The sequence below is a fragment of the Apostichopus japonicus genome, chromosome 16, assembly GCF_037975245.1.
Source record: "Apostichopus japonicus isolate 1M-3 chromosome 16, ASM3797524v1, whole genome shotgun sequence".
NCBI classification, from domain to species: Eukaryota; Metazoa; Echinodermata; class Holothuroidea; order Aspidochirotida; family Stichopodidae; genus Apostichopus; species Apostichopus japonicus.
In genome coordinates, this window is record NC_092576.1 from 33,094,415 (window position 1) to 33,119,077 (window position 24,663).

General features: G+C 34.4%; 1 protein-coding gene across 6 annotated transcripts in view; it reads right to left on the reverse strand.

Moving 5' to 3' along the window:
- LOC139982129 (uncharacterized) overlaps positions 1–22,867 on the reverse strand; it is a 55,682-nt gene extending 32,815 nt beyond the window's left edge. For 3 of the 6 annotated variants that reach the window (XR_011797992.1, XM_071994716.1, XM_071994719.1), the window contains exons 1-11: positions 22,728–22,866; positions 12,829–12,942; positions 11,093–12,597; positions 9,949–10,169; positions 8,685–8,761; positions 8,388–8,446; positions 4,581–4,700; positions 4,001–4,269; positions 2,865–2,941; positions 2,554–2,612; positions 941–1,066 (exon numbers count right to left, since the gene is read on the reverse strand). Coding sequence is in view for 5 of the 6 variants with exons in the window: in XM_071994716.1 (XP_071850817.1) it covers positions 941–1,066; positions 2,554–2,612; positions 2,865–2,941; positions 4,001–4,269; positions 4,581–4,700; positions 8,388–8,446; positions 8,685–8,761; positions 9,949–10,169; positions 11,093–12,597; positions 12,829–12,889 (2,574 nt within the window). In the remaining variant the exon portion in view is untranslated. Of the gene's footprint in view, positions 1–940; positions 1,067–2,553; positions 2,613–2,864; positions 2,942–4,000; positions 4,270–4,580; positions 4,701–8,387; positions 8,447–8,684; positions 8,762–9,948; positions 10,170–11,092; positions 12,598–12,828; positions 12,943–13,344; positions 13,414–22,727 lie in introns of all 6 variants that reach the window. The other 3 variants (XM_071994717.1, XM_071994718.1, XM_071994720.1) reach the window with 3 other exon arrangements.
- Between the last annotated feature and the right edge of the window lie 1,796 nt (positions 22,868–24,663).

The window sequence follows — 24,663 nt, forward strand, 5'->3', positions numbered from 1 at the left end:
TAATTAAACTGTTTGTTGTCTAATTTTCTCTGAACATTTGTCATTGATTAAAAGGAACTTTGTTTATTTCAAGTGAGATTGATGACAAGACACAATATATTTAGTTTTCAAGTTTAAGAATTCATATAACTGTAAGGTTTGTCTTGTCATTACGGGGATATATTTCTATCAAGGTACACAATTAAGGCACCTCGGTCAGGGTAAAGTACCTACATCGAGATGTATTTCGGTGCTTTCTGCAGCATTTTCAATTATTATATGTTAAGTTTATAAAACAAATTAAGATATTTGCCTAGGCCTCAAATATAAAGTAGCATTTTTGACATTGGTGTAAAGGTTAGAGGCATAGAGAGATTGCCCTCACATTGATGGAGACTCAAAATTTGGGCAAAACTTGTCCAAAAATAAATAAATCCACGGGGTGACAAAGGACTGGATGCCAACTATTCTAGATACGCCACTGCTTACAAAAGACAATTTAAATACGTTTATACTCACAACTGGCATCAGCATTTTGAAAGCGGCTCTTATAAACAGTTTATACACTTTTGGCAAGGTTTCACAATTCGGGCAAAACCTTTCTGGCCATCCCCCCCCCCCCAATTCTTATTGCATTTAGAAATGAATGGTTACTAAGACCCATTTGTAACGAGTCGTTCTATTGGCTATGCCTTGCATTTTCCCTATTAAACACGGTGTATTTGAACCGAAGGTATTTCTACTTTTTTAAAAGTAATTTTGCTCTTTTTTGCATCCTTATTCAACCATACATTAAATTTAGGGAAATGCATGAGCTGAAACAAAACAACAAAATACACACTTATTACACTGAAGTGTACTTACCCTATCTCTCAATGTACTTACGTACTTCTATCCAAGATTACAGAATTAAGAATGAAAGATCGCAACAGAATACACCCATTAAATATAATTGAATTACCTCATGGCTGGATGCAGTGTGCATGAACATGATAGTATACTTCTGCTTGAATATGTCATCGCTCTTCCTGATATGGACGGTATCTGAACACAGCTGACGTAGAGTGTCGGTGTCGTTGTTATCAACCTGTAACCATACATTTAATATTAGATTTGTGTGCGTAGTGATGAAGAGAGAATTCAGTGTTATCATTTCAGTTCAATCAACAATGCGCTCATAATTATCGACGAGGAAAAAAATATTTTTCAGCCATTTTTTAATGGAAGTCATATGATTGACAAATAATTCAAGAAAATTTCATGTCAGTTCTTTCAATTTTGTTTTAGTTTATCAAGACAGGGGGCAGATCTAATAATGCATGATAGTTGTTTCCTTGGTGAAGAGAGAACGCATTCACTAACTACTATTAAAAATTATTTAAGGTGGCGGTATTTGCCATCTTCATAACTTCTGAAGAACTAGTATATAATTGATGGTTTTCTTTACTAAGTGCATTAACACGGAAACACAAAATTAAACACATGGTACAGAATACACCTTCTGTGATGACACCCTTTATTAAAAAAGGATTTATATTACTGAATAAAACAAACAATATGTCTTAGTAGGCTATATATATTAAAACCAAAACATGAAAGAGTTGAATTAAATTAATATTTCACTGGAATAAAATTGCTCTATACTGAAATCATGACTCGTTCAACAAAACACCACAAGGGATACTAAATATTCCAAACATTCTGCGTACAACCCAACTTCAAGTATGATTTGCAAAACCTTACCTGATGGAAGAAGATCACACCTTAATCGTTGACATTAAGTCATAAACGAGAGTCCATAATACTTGACCACGCTTCGTTTTCTGGAATGTGTGGTATTTTCTTTGTAATGTATGTTACTTTGATATTAATTATTACTTTGTTTCAAATTTATGATATACTTAAGATGGATATGTTACATTGATATGACGTTGGCTATTTCTGACTACAGGTGAGGAAGGGTGCAGACATTTGATGGAAACTAAACTAGAGGATACCTTCCAAGAGCTTAATATATTACAACCAATGCTTTGAAGTACCTAAGCGTGAGCACCATAATTGATAACCAACTTGATTTTTATCCCAATTCCCACAGCCTATAGAAGAAGTGATGATCATTGAACGAGCGCAACTAACTAACACAACACTTAGATGGGTTGTAACTCCATGCAGTAGTATTTCTATAAGACCTTTAATTGTAGATGCACAATAGTATCGAATTGTTATTCAATACAGACTTTCGGCGTTTAATCAAAATTATGTCATAATGGTCCTAACAGAGCCGTAGACAACCTTCAGACATCTAGTAATATGGGTTGAGTTATCGCATTTAATAACGACATGCAGACGTCGCAAAACTCGAACACAAGGTACATCAATACGGGTCTGTTACAATTATTTGTAGCGTACCATTTACAGAACAAGGTTTAGTGGAGTATGGTTTCTTGTTTGTAAATGTTATCAGTGTGAAACTATTGATACTGTATTATTTATAAGGAAACTGAAAAATGTATACTTAAATGGTTTAGTTTTCGGAATGACATTGGTTATAGATCTTAGCTTTTAAACTCTTACCTTCCAGTGACCAGTCTCAAGATCCAAATGAAAGTGAATGTCAAACGGACGCCAACGAACTAGATGAAAAGAATAACATACACATACAGTATTCTGATATAATATTGTATAACCAAACACTTGCGAACCAATGCTCTTTGCTGATGATAATCATTTTGTATCATCTTCATTTTTCATCCTGAATGTATCACAGATATACTTAACTTGAGTATATGTCATTTTTGATACTTTTAAGTTGAAAATATTACTTTATGAGATGACAAAAGAAATAGAAATTCATCAATTAGTCTTGTGCATTCCCTTATATTTACCTTGAATTTTCTGAGTTTTCATTTTGTCTGTAAATGCTTCAGGTGTGACTGAAATCGGTAGCTGAAATTGATTAAACCTAAAAATGGAAAAACAAAAATGCCATATCGTAACAACTATTCAACAAAAAGTTGAGCACCAACCAGCCCCTTAGAATATGCTATTATTATTATTATTATTATTGTGTATAAATATGCACGCAATTGAAGTTAGGTTCAACTTTTATGCTTGTAAGTAATAATATTTAAGTTGTTATCTTATGTTGTTTTATTTTTAGACTGTGAATATGGAAAATGGACGCATTAGCTAATCTGCACTATCTGGCAGCGCTTAAGATAAACGTTCGATATATGATTACTGTGATAATCGAATATCTCCTGAAACTATAGCTATTACTTTGGGGCACCCAGTTTATGTAACTTCAAAACGTTGTCTACCAGCAACTCTAACTACATCAACTGTCACTAAGTTTTCTTTTCAGACTGAGGGTTTGAAAAACATAAACATGATTTTATTCGTCAATTGAGAATATCCTCAAACCAAAATGTCATGTGAATTTGGACTCACCTGTTATATCTTATGAAATCATATAGCTAAATGTTATACATAGTGGCCAACAAAGATCATGTTATCAAGACCTTAGTTTTTTTTGTATCATGTTTGTTAATTATATACGAACTCAAATGCTTTACTTGATGTTAGAATTGTCTTCAGTCAAACTAATATACCATCTCTCCTGTGAACCAGGTAGTGATATTCTGAAAAGAATACAATTTTTGGGTTTCTGGTTTAGCTGACTAACGAGACAGTACCCTGTTTGGTGAATACCGTACTATATTATAATACACAAACAAGGAACGTTGTGTGCGTGACTTCAAATTGTATATACATGAACACTTAATCCAATATAGGTTAGGTTTTTAACTTACTACCATACAGTATCATCCATACACAGGCATGCACCTGTGGCTATTTCTAATTATTTTTATTTCGTGTTAAACTTAATTATTTACAACACACTACTGATGAAAAGCAATTCATCATTTTCGTGAAACGTAATGTTTAATATAGCAAACACAATGCAACTGAGTGAACACTTAACATATAAGTTAATTAAAAGTCTTGGAGTTTGACTTACATCAGCTCTTTGACACGTCCACATTTCATTACATATTGAAGCAAGTTCAAAACATCCATTGTTGTTAATGTCCTCTTTATGCCATACTGTTGTCGAGATCGAGAAGAACGTGACAGGGATTCTGTATTGTCATGTTCTGTAATACTTCCAGCTATATGAATATTTTCAACAGTTGGAAGTGTTGGCAAAGGTATACCGCTGTGCAGTATAATAGTGTCACCTTCACACTTGATGGAAGAGTACTCGAGGTGTAAACAAGATATTGGAATCTGTGACAAAGACAAAACAGGATGCTCGAAAGTTAATATTTATATACGAGATGACAGTTATATTATATTTATGCAATTCAATTATGTAGGATTATGTTTACAGAACAACTGCTCAATTACTGTTTTGACCATCTTATTGGAAATTATCGGTTTCCAACAATGCATTGGTGTTAATGATAAGCGAGGTTACAAAATGTTAATGCGGTAACTTGAACGGTTAAAAATATCTAATGATACCTCATTCATGCTGTGAATATTATCGCTCGTCTACCTCCAAGTTTTTCTATATTTCAAGTGCGAAAATCACTTACGTCATGGTTACGAGCAACCTCAAGGAGCTGAAGAGTGGACATATCATGTAATATGTTGTTTCTTTCACTGAGAGACACGGTACCTGAATTTTTGTTAAGAATCACCTGGATGTCATCAACCTTTCACAAAACGACAAGACAATGATATCATGGTAAAACAGGTCATTGTTAAGACATTTAGTATACATATTCCATATTATAACTAAGTTATTCCATTGTCAATAATACAGTTATTGTCATGGGTAAATATACAGCGATATATATTTTGTGACACAAAATGTAGCGAAGGAATTACAGATTTGCTATAAAAATCTATCAGAATCGTACACCAGTATGCCAAATCGTAACATAATAATTTCCCAAGGTTCATTTCTAACGTTCTCTTCCACATATTTGTATATATAGACTCTAGTTTGGCAATAATGTCAAAACTGGCGAGCCTATTCACAGCTTCTCACTGAAAGCTTCCAATAGAAAGTGATTGTAACATCAGTCCAACCGATTCTCTTTGATTGCAAATGCACAGCATTCCATACAAAGCTATAAGCATGGATGATATCGTTTGTCTTCGAGTGACACAAGCATCACTTCCATTTAATTTAATTACCCACACTCCAAATCACAAAACCGTTACTTCAGTATTGCAACAGGAAAATAGTAAACTTGAAATTATCCCTTGTCCAGGATCTCTCGAATAGGTTATAAAAAAAAGATTTTGTTAGACGGTGACTTTAAATGAAGTAACAGGAATGTGTGAGATATTGCTTTATTATAATTAACAGCAAATCAAAATGGTTTCATAAATTAGTGTTGGTAGGTTTGTCGACATTGGCCAGTTTGGATTTTTTAAAATTATAAGTGAATTCTAACAGTAACTAATGAAATTCTTCCGCTTGTGTGCGTAATGAATACAAGCCACATATCATTAAGTGGGATCCTGCAGCATCTTAGGTACATGACTGATATCATTGGCAGCTTGACAGTAGATTTCACACGGTTTATTTGTGTTTGCTACCCTTTCAAACACAACTTCAATGCAGTGGACACACAATAATCATGTGATGACCTTATCGTACGCCGTATTCCTAATGGTATTATACGGAAAAGAATTTTAACAAAGTGCCTTATTAAATCCTTTCAAAGTATCTTCCAAATTGCAAGGATATTTTGCATACTCATTAATTTTTACGAAGAAATCATATCTTATTTATGTTAATAAGTATGAGACATTTCAATTCAGCTGGAGTCCAATGTGTGAACAACAACCCACGTCCGCTGCCACTACCATTCACAAATTCCTTAGTGCAATAGAGGCTGGCATAGGCTTGGGAAGTTCATATCTTGAGTAACGAAGAAAAACATGCGCAGTTTGAAAGAAATGGAAAATCATATATGTATTGTTTGATCGAATGTAAAACCTGAAAAAGGAAATTACAACAACAGTGCAAACCTTTCTTGCGTTTGTGAGTTTTGGAAATGTTGAATCATCCAGTAATTTTGTTTTAGTTCCACTTACAGTACTTCTAATTTCACACAGCTTTATTATCTTGTCATATAGGACTTAAAGAACCACCTTGAAGACATTGCTAAAGTCATTTAAGCTCGGAACATAAATGATGTGACAATATGATCACATTAGCTAATAATTGTAATGATCTCTCAAATAAATTTTCTTAGGTACGGGTATGGAATGATTCAGGGATTGAAATAATATGATATAGAAGGTCAATTGCTGTAAGTATCCCCATGACAGTGACATTTTAATTAATCAAACTCATGCGAGAAATAAATCTCGGCATATTTTTGTCATAAAAATAGACACTGACAAAAGAGTAATGTGATTTACTTACATATATTCACAATGATGTATAGAATCATTGTATATAATCAATCATTAGATATTATGGATTCAGTGACCGTAGTAATTTAAGTCCTATGTCTTTACTGATATACCCAGACTTCACCTTTTGCTATAGTTAACCCCTAAATTAGTAACTTTCATCTTCATTTACTCAACAATTTTATCTGTTATTTAGTGTATCACAATTTCCTTCGTTATAATATATATATTCAATCGCCAAACATCAAACACTTCTGGTTTTCTTCCCGTTTTCATTGTTGCAGTATATAGTTTAATAATGACGAGCACTGTTACCAAATGGGATCACATGATTGTTAATGTTAACAGTTTCTTGGTAGAGAGCGCCCCGTCTTTTTAAATATTCCTTGATGTTAGTCAGCACTAGTTAATGTTAATGGTTTGGAAGATTAACATCCATACATATAAATTAGTAAATTTACGTAGAAAAAACAGCAAACATCTATATACTTTTTATTGCTTTAACTTAACTTTAAGGACATGTAGTGTACATGAAATATTAGTTAAAGGTTGGATTCACTTACATCGATTTCCTCATAACTTAAGTTCACCTTAGGTAATTGCTCGATATAGTTTTACTAATTTCCTTTTCTTTTTATATTTGTTTTCTACAAGAAGCACCTATTATAAGATAGTTGAACTACGTCCTTTCCACCTGTGATAATACGAATTTTCTATAATATTTTACTTATGATGGTTTAATGACAAGTGATACTGCGAGACATTTTATTTGCAAGTCTGGCAAACATTTGCAAATAAAGGGTTGGTTCCTGGGTACTTTTTTATCTAACCAGGGGAAAAGTTTATATCTTGCTGTTCGTTGCATATTTTTATGTTATTGTAATTTACAACGAATATGTTACCTTTTAAATGTACATATTATGTAGTTACTGCCACCTAACATTAGATACAGTCAGTTGCTGAATACTTCTAGCTAAAAAATACACAGTGCTCTAATGTGAGGTGGGATGCAGACATCGACTGAGAAACAAAGACATGGTACCATTCCAAAAGTGTAATACACTGTAAGGAACCGATGCTTTGTATTGCTCAAGAGTGAGTGTTGCAATTTTATAACAAACTTGATTTTTAGCCAATTCCAAACAACCTACTGAGCAGTGATGACCATCGAACAATAAAAATTAACCACCTTAAAGTATAATAGTTCATTTAGTACATGGATTCTATATAGACTGTTTTTATTGATGCTTGATCCATCTTACGAGCTTTAAGTATTGATTGGTTACAGAATGAAAATATTTGGTGTTTACAGATGGCGCTGTCATATAGGTCCTTTAAGAGCCGTGATATATACTTTTTATATTTATCCAACGAATGTGTATAGCGTTGTAACATACCTTAATCTATGTGGCTGTGTGTAAAAACAAATACAAATATGTTGTCTTTAATAATTTCGGAGAAATGAATACAGTTTTAATGAGGTTCAAAGCTTTAACTCAGTAAAGCAAACTTGATTGAAAACAATCTCAAAGATACTTTCTGATTAGTTCCCAAGCGAACGGTTGATAACATGTTGTTGTTAATTTGTGTAGTTATGCATACTAAAATCATAGCTTGTATATGTCACACTACTGTATTCAGAGACTGCAATTGTGAGGTTTTGTGGAAGTAGAGGAACTTGCATACACAATACTATTCAAACTTGCATTGTCAGAACGAGTACAAAGTTAAACAATGGTTTTCATCTCATTCCTGTTTTTAGTTCCTTGCTTATACTCTGTTCTCGATTTTGATAATTTCAAACTTCCAATAATTTTAGTGAAATGTAGTTTATTGTTTGTTAATGTTATCAGTGTGAATCTATGGATATTGACTTATTTGCAAGAAATATGAATATACTCAAAAATTCTTCTGCGTAATATTGGTTATGGATCTTAGAAGATGAAGTAACGCTCTCAAACCCTTACCTCCCAGTGACCATCCTGTTGATCCAAATGAAACTCAATGTCAAACGGACGCCAACGAACTATATGAAAATATAAAAAGAATTAAATAAACATTCTTTGATAAAGTAATGAATGTCAAAACACATGCAGAAGCTTTATGCTGTTGTTAATAAACTATTTCCATCCTGAATTTATCATAGATATATTTTACTTTAGCATATGTCATACTTGAATCTTTCAGTTGGAAAGCATTACTTTATGATATGATAATACAAATAGAAATTCATCAATTAATCGTGTGCATTCTCCTTTATTTACCTTGAATATTCTGAGTCTTCATTGTGTCTGTAAATGCCTCAGGTGAGAAAGAAGTTGGCAGCTGAAGTTGATCGAACCTAAATATGCATAAAAAAGCCAAATTCTAACAGCTTTTCAGCAAAACGTTAATCCCCAGCCAATCCCATTACTATGTTATAATTGTGTGTAAATATGCATGCAAATATGCAAAAAGTTAGGTTAAGATGTTAAGTCGATGCTTGCAAGTAATATCATGTTAGTATTTAGCCTTTGTTGTTTTTATATTTAGACTGTGAATATGGCAATTGGTCGCATTAGTTATTCTGTACTATCTGGCAGCCCTTAAGATAAGGGTTCAATGTCTGATTACTGTGATAATCGAATATCTCCCGAAACTATTAGTTTGGGCACCCAGTTTCTGTAACTTCAAAATGATTTACACCCAGCTATCGTTACTACATCAACTGTCACTATGTTTTCTTGTTAGAATGAGGGTTTGAAAAAATAAATACTATTTTGTTTGTCAATGGAGAATATCCTCAAACCCAAATGTGATATTAATTTGGACTCATATGCTGAATGTTATTAACTTTAATTAGCTAATTGTTATGCAAAGTGGCCAACAAAGATCTATCATGACCTTATTTTTATTTGTATCATTTTTGTAAATTATATACGTATTGAAATGATTTAATCGATGTTCGAATTGTCTTCAGTCAAACTTATCTACCGTATGACCACTTTCTTGTAAACCAGGAGGTAATATTCTGCACAAAATACAATTTTTGTGATTTTGCTGACAAGCCTATGGAGAAAGTATCCTGTTGTGATGAATACCGTATTACAATACACCCATGTAACGTTTGGTACGTGTGTTCAGAGTGTACACCTAATCCAACAAAATGTTAGCTTTGTAACTTACTACCATACAGCGATTTTGTGCAAGGAATGCGGTTTCTATGTGGTAAATCATTAGTTTCAATCACCAAACATATATAGAATATCCTTGCAAGACACGGTAAATGCACCGACCAGACCAAAGGAACAGTTCCTCAAGGTATGCACATGTGACTATTACTAATTACTTTCATTTCGTGTTTAACCTAATCATTTAAAACGCACTACTCATAAAAGCAGTTCAACATTTTAGTCATATAAAACATGATCAAACTGAATGTTTAAACCAGTGGTATACGTATCGCGTTATGTTTAATATGACAAACACAATGCAGCTGCGTGTACACTTAACAAAAACGCTAACTTAGGAGTCTTGAAGTTTACTTACATCAGCTCCTTTACACGCCCACATTTCATTCCGTAGCGAAACAAGTTCAAAAGATCATAATCTTTTGATGTCCCCGTACCTCCGTATTGTGCATTCCTTCCAATTATGTGAATCTTTTCTAGAGTCGAAAGTTTTGGTAAAGGTATCCCGCTGTGTAGTATAATAGTGTCACCTTCAAACTTGATGGAAGAGTACTCGAGGTGTAAACAAGATATTGGAATCTGTGACAGAGACAAGACATCATGCTTCAAACCTTAATATTTACATACGAGATGACAGTCACATGACATTTATATATTTCAATTACTTATTTTTATGTTTACAGAACAACTACCCAATTACTGTTTGACCACCCCACTGAAAATTATCGGTCGCCGATAATGCATTGGCAATAATGAGGTTAAATAATGTTAAACAGCAACTTACACGATTAACTAATTTCATTCGACATACACGGTTTTCTGTTCCAGACTACTGTACATTCAGTCACTCGAAGCATTTAACTTTTAATTACATTCTTGAAAAACTTGGTATTTATTCTTTAACGTAAAATCCTTTTGAAATTCTAAATCATTAATACGTCATGTGTTTATGTTAAAGCATATGTTCAATTTTCCCAAAACATCATCAGTTTGATTTGGTGTCAAAAAAATGAATGTAAACTACAGTTTTAGCGCAATTTGGCAATTGCAGATATTTTTCTAATCCTGAAGTTTAAATATAATACAACCTTAGCTAGGAAAACTACCCTATTGCGTGAAATATATTAATGATTTAGAGCGGTTTAAACCATATACTTTTCTTTGAAAAACAAAATCATTATACAAATAGTAAACAGTTCTTAAATTAGGTGTATGAAAAATTAACCTTAACACTCATTGACATATATTGCATGGTTTTCAATGATCAGATTGGGTATGAATATGACATTTGTTACATTGTTTCAGAACTTTTGAATGTATAACTACACAAAATTGACGAATTTATCGAAGTCAATTCACTGCGCTATCAATTCCATCATTAAAAAGAAAAGTTATAATACAGTACAGTGTACAGTGCGAAATGCCCATTTTCGTTCAGATATGCAGGAAAGAAAAAACTCGGTTATAAAGTTATAAAAGACTGTTTTTATTAGTCAACTTACATCATTGTTAGATGCAATCTCTAGCAACTGGGTCGTTGATCTTTGAAGAAGAGCGCTGTCGCTTTCCTGTATCTTAAAGTCACGCGAGCAGAGCTCCTTAACCGAATCCATAATTTCGTTGACGTCACCAGTTTGTTCCAAGATACAGAGGATGGCAAAAGTATCCCCGCCTGGTAATCTCTTCAAATGGTTGATCAGTTTCTTTCCAGTATCGGGATCTAGACCACAGGCAAATCTGAACAGGTACTGAAGATCAACTGGATCTAAGAACCTGAGCGTTTTCTTGATATAGAATACGTTCTTTACAAGAGTGACAAGGTGGTGGGCTGCATACCATTCACAGAATAGCTTATGATAGAAACGAACCATCGTAGTAGACAACACATTGTCTACAGTAGAATCATCGCTCACTACATCTTCTTCGACCAAAATGCCAATTGCAATATACTGGTCATATGATTCTGGCCCGACTCTTTGGCGAAATTCAGTCTTAATCCATGACAATTGTTGTCTTCTCTTGTTTAATCCTTCGAAAGCTATTTTGTCTAGCTCATGATGTTCCATTTCATGAAGATAGAACTGGTTGCTTCTATTGACTTTAAATTTCTGTTTCAGATGGTCGTAAAAACATCTAATCATGTGTTTGAAGAACTGTGTGACAGACTTGAACTTCATGATGTCTCTCTCATCATGAGCCATGTGGGCAAACATCACGAATATGAGAGGCACCTGGCAAAGATCAGCAAGGATGGAGTTTTCGTAGAGCCGTTGTTTTATTTTTTCCACTGCCTCATCGTTGTTACCTACTACAGCCTTGCGGATGTACTCATCCCTAGCTTTGTCATCAAACCCTGTTAGTTTGGCCCTCTTAGTTTTGGTTTTTCTGTTCCTAAGACATTCTGGAAGATATCTTGTCGTTAAGCTGACATCAAAGTCTGCAAACAGTTCCATCTTGATGATCATGTGTACATCATCATTCTCATTACTGTCCCTGCCAGGATACTCGTCATATCCATCCAAAATAATGAGGACGGACGAGCAACTGTTAATAATCTTTTCAATCTCGTGTTTGCTAACACGGGGTTCATGGGAGAGAAGAAACATCTTAATCGCTCTAAAGAGAGACTTTACACTTCCAAGTTGTCTTAGCCGAAGAAGAATTAGTATTTCTACATTGTTCATCGGGGAATCCGATACATCATTGCACCAATCGTAGGCCAGCTGAAGGGTTAAAGTCGACTTACCATACCCGGGCTCTCCTTGTATGATACGTCTCTTGAATTTAATCCGGAAGTCAGTATAAATACTTTTGTAAGATTCCAAACGCTCCCATGATTCCCCGGTGCCTCGCGTAAGCTCTGGTGCCAGACAAACTTCAACGCCACCTTCAACAAAGACCTTGTCTACACAATAAAGTTTATCTTTAACATATGGTAGCGGCTGAATCGCATCATATTGGTCTTTGTATGTCTTTTTGAGACCTTCTATCAGAAATATTTTCTTCTCTGGAGAAAAAAAAAGAAACAATGTGTAAATGTTCTCCGTATGACTGCATTTAACAAACAATACATAAATGGCACATATGGGAACACGTAAATCTGAATTGCTTATTCGTTACTGATAATAACATGTTACTATTCTCTGTGTTAATAAGACGACATAGGAGGGGGGTTACCCTTTTGACCAAAAGAAAGTAAAGATAAGCAAATGGCAAAGTCAGAGTTAAAGGCATCTACCTTGAAGTTCAGGAGTCAGCTCCATTGTCACGTGATTTATTTCAGACAGTCTACGAAGCATGAAAGGGTCGGGTGAGTACAGCTCCTGCCAATCGTTTCTGAGAATCTGTGTTTCTTTTTTAAAAATTATACAAACATTAGGAAATCTAAATAATTACATCATTCCTTAACCGTCAAGATATATAGTGCACGGTTTTGATGTTCCTTATAGTTTGGTTCAATATTTTGTTAATAAAAATGTGTTAAGAAAGAATATTTTATTACCAGAAGGTGCAATTATTATTACATGACAAAAGAAACCAAGACAATTTTCAGACCAATATCCCAATGGTGCCTAACTCTATGCTACGTGTTACACTCTTAAAAAATAGCTAAGCGCAAATAATTGAATATTCCAAACAGTAATATCTATCCACCGGAATATCTCTTACAATAGAGTAACAAGGGTTAATCTTACGTTGAATTACCATTTCGTTAAACCTAAAAAGAAATGTAAATCAACTGAAACTGACTTACGATATGCCCTTCATGTCTTCATCTGATCATTGATTGTGTTGTAACGAGTCAATATGCATGTCTGTTCACCTATCAATTTAATAGGAAAATGACATGTAAATAGCCTTGTGTTAGGCGATGAATTTCAACCACATAATAAAATTCCTTTGATTGTGTGTCGTATAAAGAAGGTGCAATTCCATGTTCAGTACACTTGCGACAGACATATGCGCAAACGTGTATCACAATGCCTAAAAACATAATGTCGGTAAAAATAAAGAGAAAACTTAAGTAGTACAGCAACATGCCGGATACCACATGTACGCATAATGTACAACGTATATAAGATTTACTTAAGCGGACGTCATTTAAACAGACATGGCCTTTCAGTATATCTGTATGGTGACGGGGTGATCTGAGTACAGGCCCTGCCCATCGAACATGTTTTTTTTTTGAGGAAAATAATGACTCTAAATGATGACACCATTCCGTTTACCGTCAAATGCTGCATTGTTTTGTAGTTGCTGTTCATTTTTTTTCAGATCAAGGTTCAAGAAACTATTAAGGTGCAAATTATTTTTGGCGGAACGTCTTAAAACTGTTTGCGTCCGCTCAGAAAAACAAAACAAAAACTCTCGCCCAGCAGTCTCTATGTTAACATTCAATTTAATATACCTGTACGGGAACACACAATACTTAGCTATAATTACCTTAGACAACACATTGGATTATGCGCAAGCCTATATTGAACAATCGGCTTAGGTCTATACTATGAAAAAAAAAAAAACTTATAACTAAACTACAAAAACAAGTGATTGTAAAGTTTCGAAGCGGGAAAATGTTGTTGTAGACTAGCTACAGTACCATATATGCTGACCTAGACATCACGTAATGTATACTACTGTATAGTGTACAACTCTCTTACATAGCGTATGTGATAATGTTATAGTCTATGAACACGCTTTGGTGTTGGAAATAAATGTAATAATTTTAATGAAACTCCTTAAATTTTGTACAAAACATTATTTTATAAATTTTGACGACACAAGAATACGCCCCTATAAGGCCTAGTACCTGCTCACAACATGTATGAACCCCATTTATAAGTAACCATTAACAGTTTACGTTAATGGTTATGAATACGGACTTCTTGATACTGATTACACATATGAACAGTCTGCTTTTTGCAAACGTTCAACGGATACTGTTGTCCCACGTAATATGTTTACTACCACTCTTCTGAAGATCAAACCAGTTTGAAAACTAAATACAGAAAAAGGAGTTAAGGGTTCAAGTTCATTTACTGAAAACGTTTGAATCAGTTACACATACTTTTTGAAGAAACATTCAAGAGACATTCCGATGTTTTTGTTTTTAATTTCCGACACGAGTGATCTGAGAATGGGAGTGTAGTAAAAAGCAGTTACGAATACTTTCATGTACGGAAGATTAATTGAAGATGAAACATTTAATAGACAATCTGATCGTGTTTGTTTTCCGAGACGAGTGATCTATTAGACTGGTAGTGTGTAAAAAAAATGCCAAATTGCATCCTTCTTTCTAGTTTGTGAAATATATTGCACCAATGGAATTAGGCAAACTAGTGTGCTTATAGAAGTAGAACATTTATGTTGTACAGTGTTGATTTAACACACATATTCCGCTCTACAACCTGCAAACCAATTACAATCCCGTCTTAACATTTTCCTCCAACTTACTGGAATTTAACTATTCAAATCTGGTATACTGCCACAGCAGAGAGGGCTAGAAGATGTATGACAATGTTTGTCTCACTAACTTACCATAAAGTGAAAGATATCACTGATTGATTATGTTGAAAATAATTGGTACATTCGCAACCTATGTGGCAAGTAAGTTGCTCGATACAATGAAACAAAACGTTAACTCCAAATTCAGCATGTTGTAGTGTTTCGTTAGTTGACGATTAAAATACGTAACTCAGAGCGTTCACTGAAAAGTGAGATGTTCATCTTCCTAGCAACTATATTGAGTTAGTTGTGTAGCCTTATTTAGAAATGTAAAAGCAGTACTGTGATGCTTTACAAATTCGTTATTGCAAGCACCCTAATATTTATTGAGTTGCTAGCAAAATGTAGGTATGTCGCTTTAGATCGTATGTGAATGTTTCGGGCAATGATGTGTTGCATTGTGTGATTATAACGTCAAGCAGCATGGTGTATATTTGATCAGAAATTAAAATGATAGTAATGTAACTTTGACCAGTGTTTCCCAAAGTTCCGACTGCTTGAACTGAAAACAATCTTGAACACATATCAAGACAAAAATCGGAGAAGTGGTTGAAGATTGGTTTATCTCTAATTTATGAATGTATTCAGTCGATCGCTGATTCACTGACATTTGAATTTTCCACATCTTACGGCATTCACAGATTACATTGATAAACAGTTAATAGAAATGGTACATTAATTGTCTACACACTTAAGCGGTAACACAGTTACTCTGTTACGCAATTACGCAACCACGCACTTGTACAGTTACGCAACTGCGCAGTTAGGCACTTACGCAGTTACACAGTTGACCCTAACTTGTGTAGGCATAATTAATGTTTTTGAGGGACTCACTCAACTAAAGGCTGCAATATTGAAATTTCCTAGCAGGATCTTCAACAGCTAAAAGTTGGGATGTAACTTAAGCGATGCCTATAGTTGTATACGGAGTACATGCATCCAGCGAAACGGTTATACCAAGGAGTTGTAATAAATAACTCCTTAGTTATGCCCCTGTGAGTACATTCACACAACACACAATATAAACGTTAATTTTCATTTCGAAACGTTACAATTTTAAAAAATAACCAGCATCTATCTCACAGGTTACCTGGTTGTTCTTACTTGTAATGGTAGTTCAAAGTCTCAAAGCAATGTAAACGCGCAAGTTAAACAACAATCATGAAGATACTTAAGATATACATTGGGCAATTCAGCAAAACGATATGACACAAGTGCTTCTGCGCATGCGTCCGATTGGCAAATCGAAACAAGGTTTGTGTTCATTTCAAGACTTGTAGTGACTGACACAACAGTCAGTATGATATTTGTACTTAGCAAAGTTCATATTTTGTACTTTTGGCAACATGGAACCGTATAGTACTCCGAGCAGGGTGGTACGTGTAATTTGTTCTGCTCTTATTGAGTTGCAGTTCACAGTTCCTTGCGGGATAGGGTTTTAAATGCATGTTTGTACAGGGACGTCATTCTGCCGAGGAATGGCGTTCTGTGCATTCAAGGCTGAATGGTTGCATGCTCTGCGATTTTGCATGGAGAATTGCACACGGTGCCTTGGTGACCAATCTAAACGATATAATTGGCTGTGCCAAAGGACCGGCTGTGACAGTTTATAGAGAACTGCCCATGTTTTCTTGGCATTGTTGCTTTGTTTTAAACTTATCGGAGTGGTTCCAGACCTGGACCGACCTTGTAACGGGAGACCGTCATTGGTCGGTAGGACATGGTTTTGTTTTATATGGGGTAGATCCTCCAGTTTGTTATGTTGCTGTGTTGCATCGTATTATATGTGATTGTGCAATTTTCAACAACAAAAAAAACGTGTTTGGAGGAATAGATGCGATACAGTTTTTAGAGGAAAATTTTCCAGTTGGCAGGCAGTCCTGGGCGGTGAAATGTGACATTCCCCTTCAGGTTGAAGGCGATTGTCGCCGTTTATCTGGGGCTTCTTTTTTTAACACTGTAAGCTGGGGAGGGGTGTTTCGTTTTGCTGCGTGCCGGCCGTCCTTTTGTAGTTTTTGTTAATGTTTGATTGGGTAGTTGGGGGATTGTCTCTGCAGGTCGATGGGCGTATTTACTTTTTTTTTTGGCTCGCTTGACTTTAGTTTTGTTTGTCAGAATGAGATGGTCGGGTAGTACCGTTTAGCCGTGACGTTTTAAATCCCACAGGGTGGGTCACGTAAAAAGCGCACTTAGTAAAGTACAATCTATAATGTACATATATACTTTACTGTTGAGTCGTAAACACTTGTGGACAAATCCGTCAAGAAATTTATTATACAAACAGTTAACGTATGTATTACAATGGTTTTACATTTTATGAGAAGAAAAATGTGTAAACCAGGACAAGAGACATCACTTTGTTTGAATAATGAAGCTAATAGTTTCTTGAAAACAACTATATACTCGACCTTCAACGGAATAGGCATAAGTCGATCAATTAGATGTCACGTAAGTGTTAATACTGATGGTATTCTGATATTTGACATCGCTGCTCTCATGAATTTTAAACATTGCCTCTTTTGCTCGTTGGACGTCTCCAATAGCCTCTGACACCATTCCTACCGTTTGGCCTATTTTGTTTCGGTCTGCGCATACCGCCATAGTAGTAATTCAATTCAATTGCTATCATTGCTAGATGAGGTTACAGGTCTTGTACCTATGGTAGTATACTTAAAGCAAAAGCTCTGCAATTTTGCTCGTAATTTTGCAATGGGGTAGTTGCACCGAGGGGCTTGTTGCCGTTTCATACTTGATCTGATTCGTGTCTATTGAATATGATTAGGCAGTGACTTGGGATCAGACTATTTGTTTTTGCAACTTATATTAATCCGCAGGTGAGTTTACCCTGTATTATCCATAGGTTAATATAAAGTCAGCTGACGACAACGGGCCAATCAAATTCGAGATAATTTAACTAGTATGAACGAGTATAAGTTAATGCTTGAATTTACAGATATCCGTGGTAAGGTTTGTGGATGGAGTGCATACACAAATTCGAACTGAATTTCATTAAAACCAGGATAACTTCACCCTCCCTTCCGTTTGGAATCGGCAAAATGCAATAAGAGATAACATGTGAAGTGGTAGTCACTCTTCCTATAACTGAGAAAAGTAGAGAAACACTTAAGCATGGCATATATAACGCCTCCACCTAACGATTGAAACTATTTTTAATATTGTTAATACCCAGCGGGATAGAAGAGGATTTATGTCGGCCTATGGCATCACACAATGCCGAGCACTGTGAGGGATCATTGCCATATACAGATCTATATCTATAATGTTATATTAAGACTGGGAGTGTATGAGAGCATTCAAACCACAGAAGAAGATTATTTGCCCTAAAATCTGAAACTGCAGTACTTTTTACGTGACCCGCCATGCGGGATACAAAACGTCACGGCCAAATGGCACTACTAAACCATCCCATTCTTACAAACGAAACTCAGGTCAAGCGAGCCAACAAAGTACATACGCCCACCGACCTGCAGAGACAAAACGGCCAACCACCCACTGAAACATTAAAAAAAAAAAAAAGGACGACCAATACGCAGCGAAACAGAACAACCCTCCCCTCTACACCACCGTCCAAAAAAAGCAGCCCCAGATAAACGGCGAAAATCGCCTTCAACCTGAAGGCGAATGTCAGACTTCACCGCCTGCAGGACTGCCTGCCAACTGGCAAATTTCCCCAATAAAACAACATTACATCTATTCCTCCAAACAAGTTTTTTTTTTTTTACTTCAGTGAATTACATCTTTAGCTCAAAATGTGTCTTATACACTTGTCTATGTCGTATTCCAAATTGTCGAACACGCACACCTATGTTATGTTTATTATGCGTACAATATACATTGATTTGGGTCAAACTCAAGTATGTATGATACATAAACTATCTAAAACGGACTTAACCAGTTTGATATGCATTACATTGGAATAAACACATGTTATCTTTCTCTTTGATCAGACCGAAAACTCTTAAAACATTGGGGCAAACTACCATTTTGTTGTTGTTTAATGTTAAACCGCTTTATATCCGAAACCGACCATCGTCGCTAAAGGTGAAAACCGTGTAAACATTACTTTTGAGAAATCGTTACAAAGTAAGATGCTTTGCTAATTTTACCGTATATTTGATCTTTTTATCTCTGATCTTCTAAAACATTTCCATGAACATGATCAATTGCACTTTGACTAACTGTCTCCAAATCTGCAGAGGATTCGGCATTTGTAAAATATGCTTTTAATGCTGAAATTTGGCATATATACAATTCCAGCCGAGTATTTATTCAATCAAAAATTAACTGTAAAACCAGATATAAATGTTTTAATATTAGTTTATTCAAAGTCTTGGAAGAGGTATCATAGACTGATCAATGGTTTTTACAATTATAAAAGATATGTATGTAATAAATAGTACAGCACATTACAGACTAATATTGAACTGAAACTAGGTAAGAAAAGGGTAACATTGAAGAATTATTGTACTAAATATAGGTGTGGCTATCTAAAGTTTGAATTATTTGATTGTATAATGTAATTAAATCATATTTAAATGTATTTATTTTTAGATTAAAGAAGTAAAAACAGTTTTAAAGAGCTTGCTATCTTTATTTTAACATATTCCAGACGAACGTAAAATATTTTCACCTGAACAGTCTAATAAGAACTACAAATGACTTTGTCGTGATTAGGTTTTAAACCCATAAAAACCATATATGATAACTGACAACTCGCAACTGTTAACAAACTTTTATTAGAAGTTAATTCTCAATTAAAATGTATGTATTATCTTGTAATAATCGAAATAAATCGAAATTCAGACTATTTCTGCTATGTTTTAAGCTTTTTTTTACCAAAAATAGAAGTAAACATATTCCAGTTGAGGGAGCTGCTCAAAACCCAATATCATACAGCAGTAGAGCATTACAGGATGAACTAATTGACCAAAGAAAAATATGATGCAAGTACTAACCGAGAAAAATATTATCTGACTTGTCCGAAAATTAGAAAGTCATAACTTCCTTGATCGAAGAGTTTGTTAGCAGCTTCGGTAAATCGATTGGTTTGATCATCAACTTTCTTGGTAAACATTCTCTTTCCGTCTTTTCTTCGAGGGTTTTTGTCGTTATTTTCCTTGATATTTCCTAGGCTTAAGTTAAACCTATATGTTTCTTTCTGTTTTATAGATATTCTCGTTATTACGTGATGAATATTTAGGAAGAGGTACAGACAATCAACGACGTAAACTAGGGCTACTATCGTACTAAATGTAGTAACTAAACGTTATTTTACATGGAAAACGTTACTCTATAAATGCTCTTTTCAATCTGCAATAAATATAACAATCATAACGCCAATTTTTTCTTGTAAATGCACTTTCGATTTGTCAATGAAAGTTAGTTATATTATAGAGGATAACAGGTTAATATGTCTACGCGACTGGCTTAGAAAATATGTGATACGTGTTCGCCCTCGTTTCATTGGAACTTTAAAAGTTATACTTGGATGTGTTTAAATCATATATTACGCCATGCATTATGCAGTTATTGTTTTACATCGATACATATTTCTCTAGATCTTTTTACGTTCATATTTCTATATTTTTTAAGTATTAATATTAACGTATATTTTTTATTCACACATTAAGTATTCCCCATGTAATCCCCCATGTTTGTATTTCAGCAGAGCGATGACTGCTAACATATCTTTGACTTTCTGCATAAGTAGTTCAGACAAAGGATATGGTGTTCAGTTTACCAAAAGTTGCCAAGTGTAATCGTAATCACACAGTATACCTTGAATAGAAAACCGAGGTCAAAGTCCTGTTTTGACGATTGCAGTAAAGTCATTAGGTAAATCTTGAACTAATATTAATCAGTAACAAGATAAAACTTCTCATCTGGAGGTTGTAGCATCCAACAGTTAGATGAAAGATCATTTAAAATCCAATGATTGACCTACCTATTAAAGTATATTATTGAAATCCAGTGTTAGTGTATTTTATAAATCAAATACATTAAATACATAGTGAATCTTTAAGTTAATATTTCTTAGCCCAGCAGGATTACATGTTATACAGGGACCGAAAATATCACCTAGCACGTTCCGAACACCTATCAATACTATCAAACCAAATACTATTATTTTCCACACATTTAAGTGATCTCACAGATATTTGTTATGTTACCTCAGCGATATAACGCACACTTCATTTGCTGGATACGTAGTTCCAGACAAAGAAAGCTGAATGATGATAATGATTGCATGAAAGGTCGTGTTCGATTTAGTCTCTAATATTTCTGTATTTGGCTATTGAAAAAGTTATATTATAAAGTATGAACGTAATGCCACCATATATACGTAATATTTTTCTCATCTGATCTTGGTAAGTGCTGGAGCGAATTCAGAGCATAATCAAGTGCTGAATAAATAAGGGAGTGTTAACTAGGGGATCAGTGAAAACAAAGTCCGTGTAGAGGGTACTCTAAAGAAAAAAACGATGTCACTAGGCACTGTTTACTATTGTATATAGGTTTCTCAATTACAATTAGTAAAATATGAGGGTACATTACAGCTTTTACTCTTGAAGAAGTTCTTTCCCGGATGAACTAAAAAAATACTGACGATAATACGATAATACACCCTACCCCATTGCGTACGCCACTGTCAATCATAAAAAATAAAACAGCACATATCAAGCACTAACGTAGTTAAAGATCCATTCTGGGCCTAAAGTAAAAAGTTCTATATTGACAATCCAGCGTTATTGCCAGTTAATACTAACGGCCACCATTCCATTAAATTGTGCTCTAATTTAGAATAGTAATGAATGAATGTGTGCATGCTCGTTACTATCTTTGAACTATCTTAATTAGAAGTTGTCATGTCCAACGTCGTTCGTAAGCTTATACTCGTACTTTCTAAAGTAGCTTTTGGTTTTATATTTAGACTACAAGTGGTTTGTTTAAATTAAAACACCCCTCTCCCTACCCCTCTTGTTATAAATTACAGTGCTGCCTATTTCAAAGGCGTCACGGTATGCATTATAAGGTAAGAAAGTACAAATAATAACGAAACTTACATCACAAAATATTTAGAAAACGAGGTTGCCTAACAAAGTGTTTTAATAATACGTAACGACTGATTTAACCAGAAATCAATTTTAAACACAATTCAGTTATTTTACAACCTCGAATAGCAATGGACGATTATTTAACTTTAATATACCTGATTGTAGCCTAACAATCAAAGATATTGTACGATGTTAATTTAGTAGGAACCAATACAAATCTGTTTTTGTATTATTAAACAAGCAACATAAATACAAGATGGCGTTTGTTTCTTCAGAGTAAAGGAACTAGTGTTATAATGCAGGAGTTATGTAGATGTATAATAATGCACCCTAAGTAATTTATCGGCTCAAACTTGTATTTAAAGATAATGAATAGGTTTTAAGTGTTTAAAAGGAATTTAATGTACCCGTTTGGTAGTCTCAATTGAAGTGAGAAACATTTTATAATAACTTTTGACGTCAAGTTGGAATGTATGACACAAACAATGTCTGTAGCGAGTAATATGTACGTACCCTACGTTCAAGAGCTGATTAAGGTATTTTGAAATTATTTGCTTACCTTGTTATAGGAATTTCAAATTAAAAAAACAGAATCTTCCGAGTAGGTGTAGATGGAAGACACAACATCCGCCACATAGACATACACATTCACATAATATTAACTGCACATACACGTTACAGTAGTGTCGTAACAGCTACGCTATGTTTGTATGTTAACGAAGAAGAATATGATAATCAGTTTATCAAAGGTCGTGTTGATTTAGACGGCAGTAATTATGTATATTATAAGTATATTGTCATTGAGTAAATAGGTTTACCATAGAAGATGATATTGCCGGTTAAATTCCATATTTTTGGCTATTGCTGCTAGTATTTATACGTGACGCGTTCAACTTAGTTTTAAGATTCTATCTAACAATTTGCAGTACAAGTCCAGCAATGTTAATTTAAATAAACAGAATAACCTAAGTACAATCATCAAATTAACTCCAGCTTGGTTTTTCTTAAAAAGTGACCCTAGACTTAAAAATCGTCGCAAAATCTGGCAAGAAAATAATGTAGATTTAGGGAGTGACGTTGGTAGAAAGAATTTGCTATAAGAATTCGGTAATATTTAGCATTGTAAATGATGACGAATATAAAATGCAATGTATTCCTAACGCTGGAAGATAATCGACGGGAGGCGAGTGGGTATGCCGCGGTCATATCACCTAAATGTTTGTTCAATCCAAGCTCATTCAGCTGATTAAACTCCACGAATCTAGCACGACTATCTCATGTTGATACTGTTCATTCCTAACACGCATTAATATTTATTTTAGTCTGAATTTAATATAAGCAATAGAGAAAAGGGATGAGTAGATATGGAACCAAACCGGCAAAGCAAATTTAAACCATTGCGACAAACATGACACTTTTAAAACAAATTTTAATAAGAAATATAATATAAATACAGGGCATTGGATGTTATCTTTACTCCATGTTATTTTATGGACGTGTAAATAAACACGAACACTGTATCATATTCGTCATATGTAGTGGTGATACTTTGTTTCATTATATTGAAACGAGCAAAGTTACCAACAAAACAACCTGTGAGAAAACTGTGATTCTATGTGATCAAGATGTACAATGTATCAAGAGAGATGTTAATCGTTCACTTCAACCGCCATGCCAGCAGCAGTTCTTAACATTAATGCAAAGCTGAACGCGCACTGAGAACCCAGGCAAAGTATTTATCAAGGTCTTATCAGTAATCTATTTCCAACAAAAAAACACAAAAACACAAGTAAATACAAAAGAAGCTTTAACAATAGACAAAGACTACAAAGTACGAATCAGAATGGGCATTTTCGATAACCTAGGTTAAGCATTTATCTGTTGTATTATCAGTAATCCATTTGCAACTTCGAAAAACACTTCAGCAAAACGAAATTAAATACAAAAGACGCTATTAACAGTAGACGAATTCAAAGTACGAATTAGAAATGGCATTCCTAACATAGTGAGCAATTTTTATTTTGAACTAACAGTTAAAGGTGAAAAGCCTAGCAAAGCGAAAGTAAACGTACAAACATGTCTTGTGAAGTTAAAACGCGACCTCTTTGGAATTTACCTTTATTATATTTCTATAATAATAAAAAATCCACTGATTACCACTGATTTACATATAACCTACATTTACAAGTGGTTTGTGTGAAAAAATAATGCAAATAATTGTTGCTTATTTCTTTGAGCTTCCCACTGAATCGTTTTAATGTAGGTTCTTAATTATATTGTACGACTGGACGTTTTATTGACATATTTCTAATATGGATATAACGTCAATGCAAGCTCGTCGCCAAGGTTAACAGTGTCGAACCATGTAAATAAACCGTGTAGCATGTAGTTCTCAACTTTCATCGAGAATGTATATATCATTTTAACAGATCTTGTAAACGTTTTTCATATTTCTTGTTTTTGTTTTCCTGTGAGTAGTTTGAGAGCCATCAACG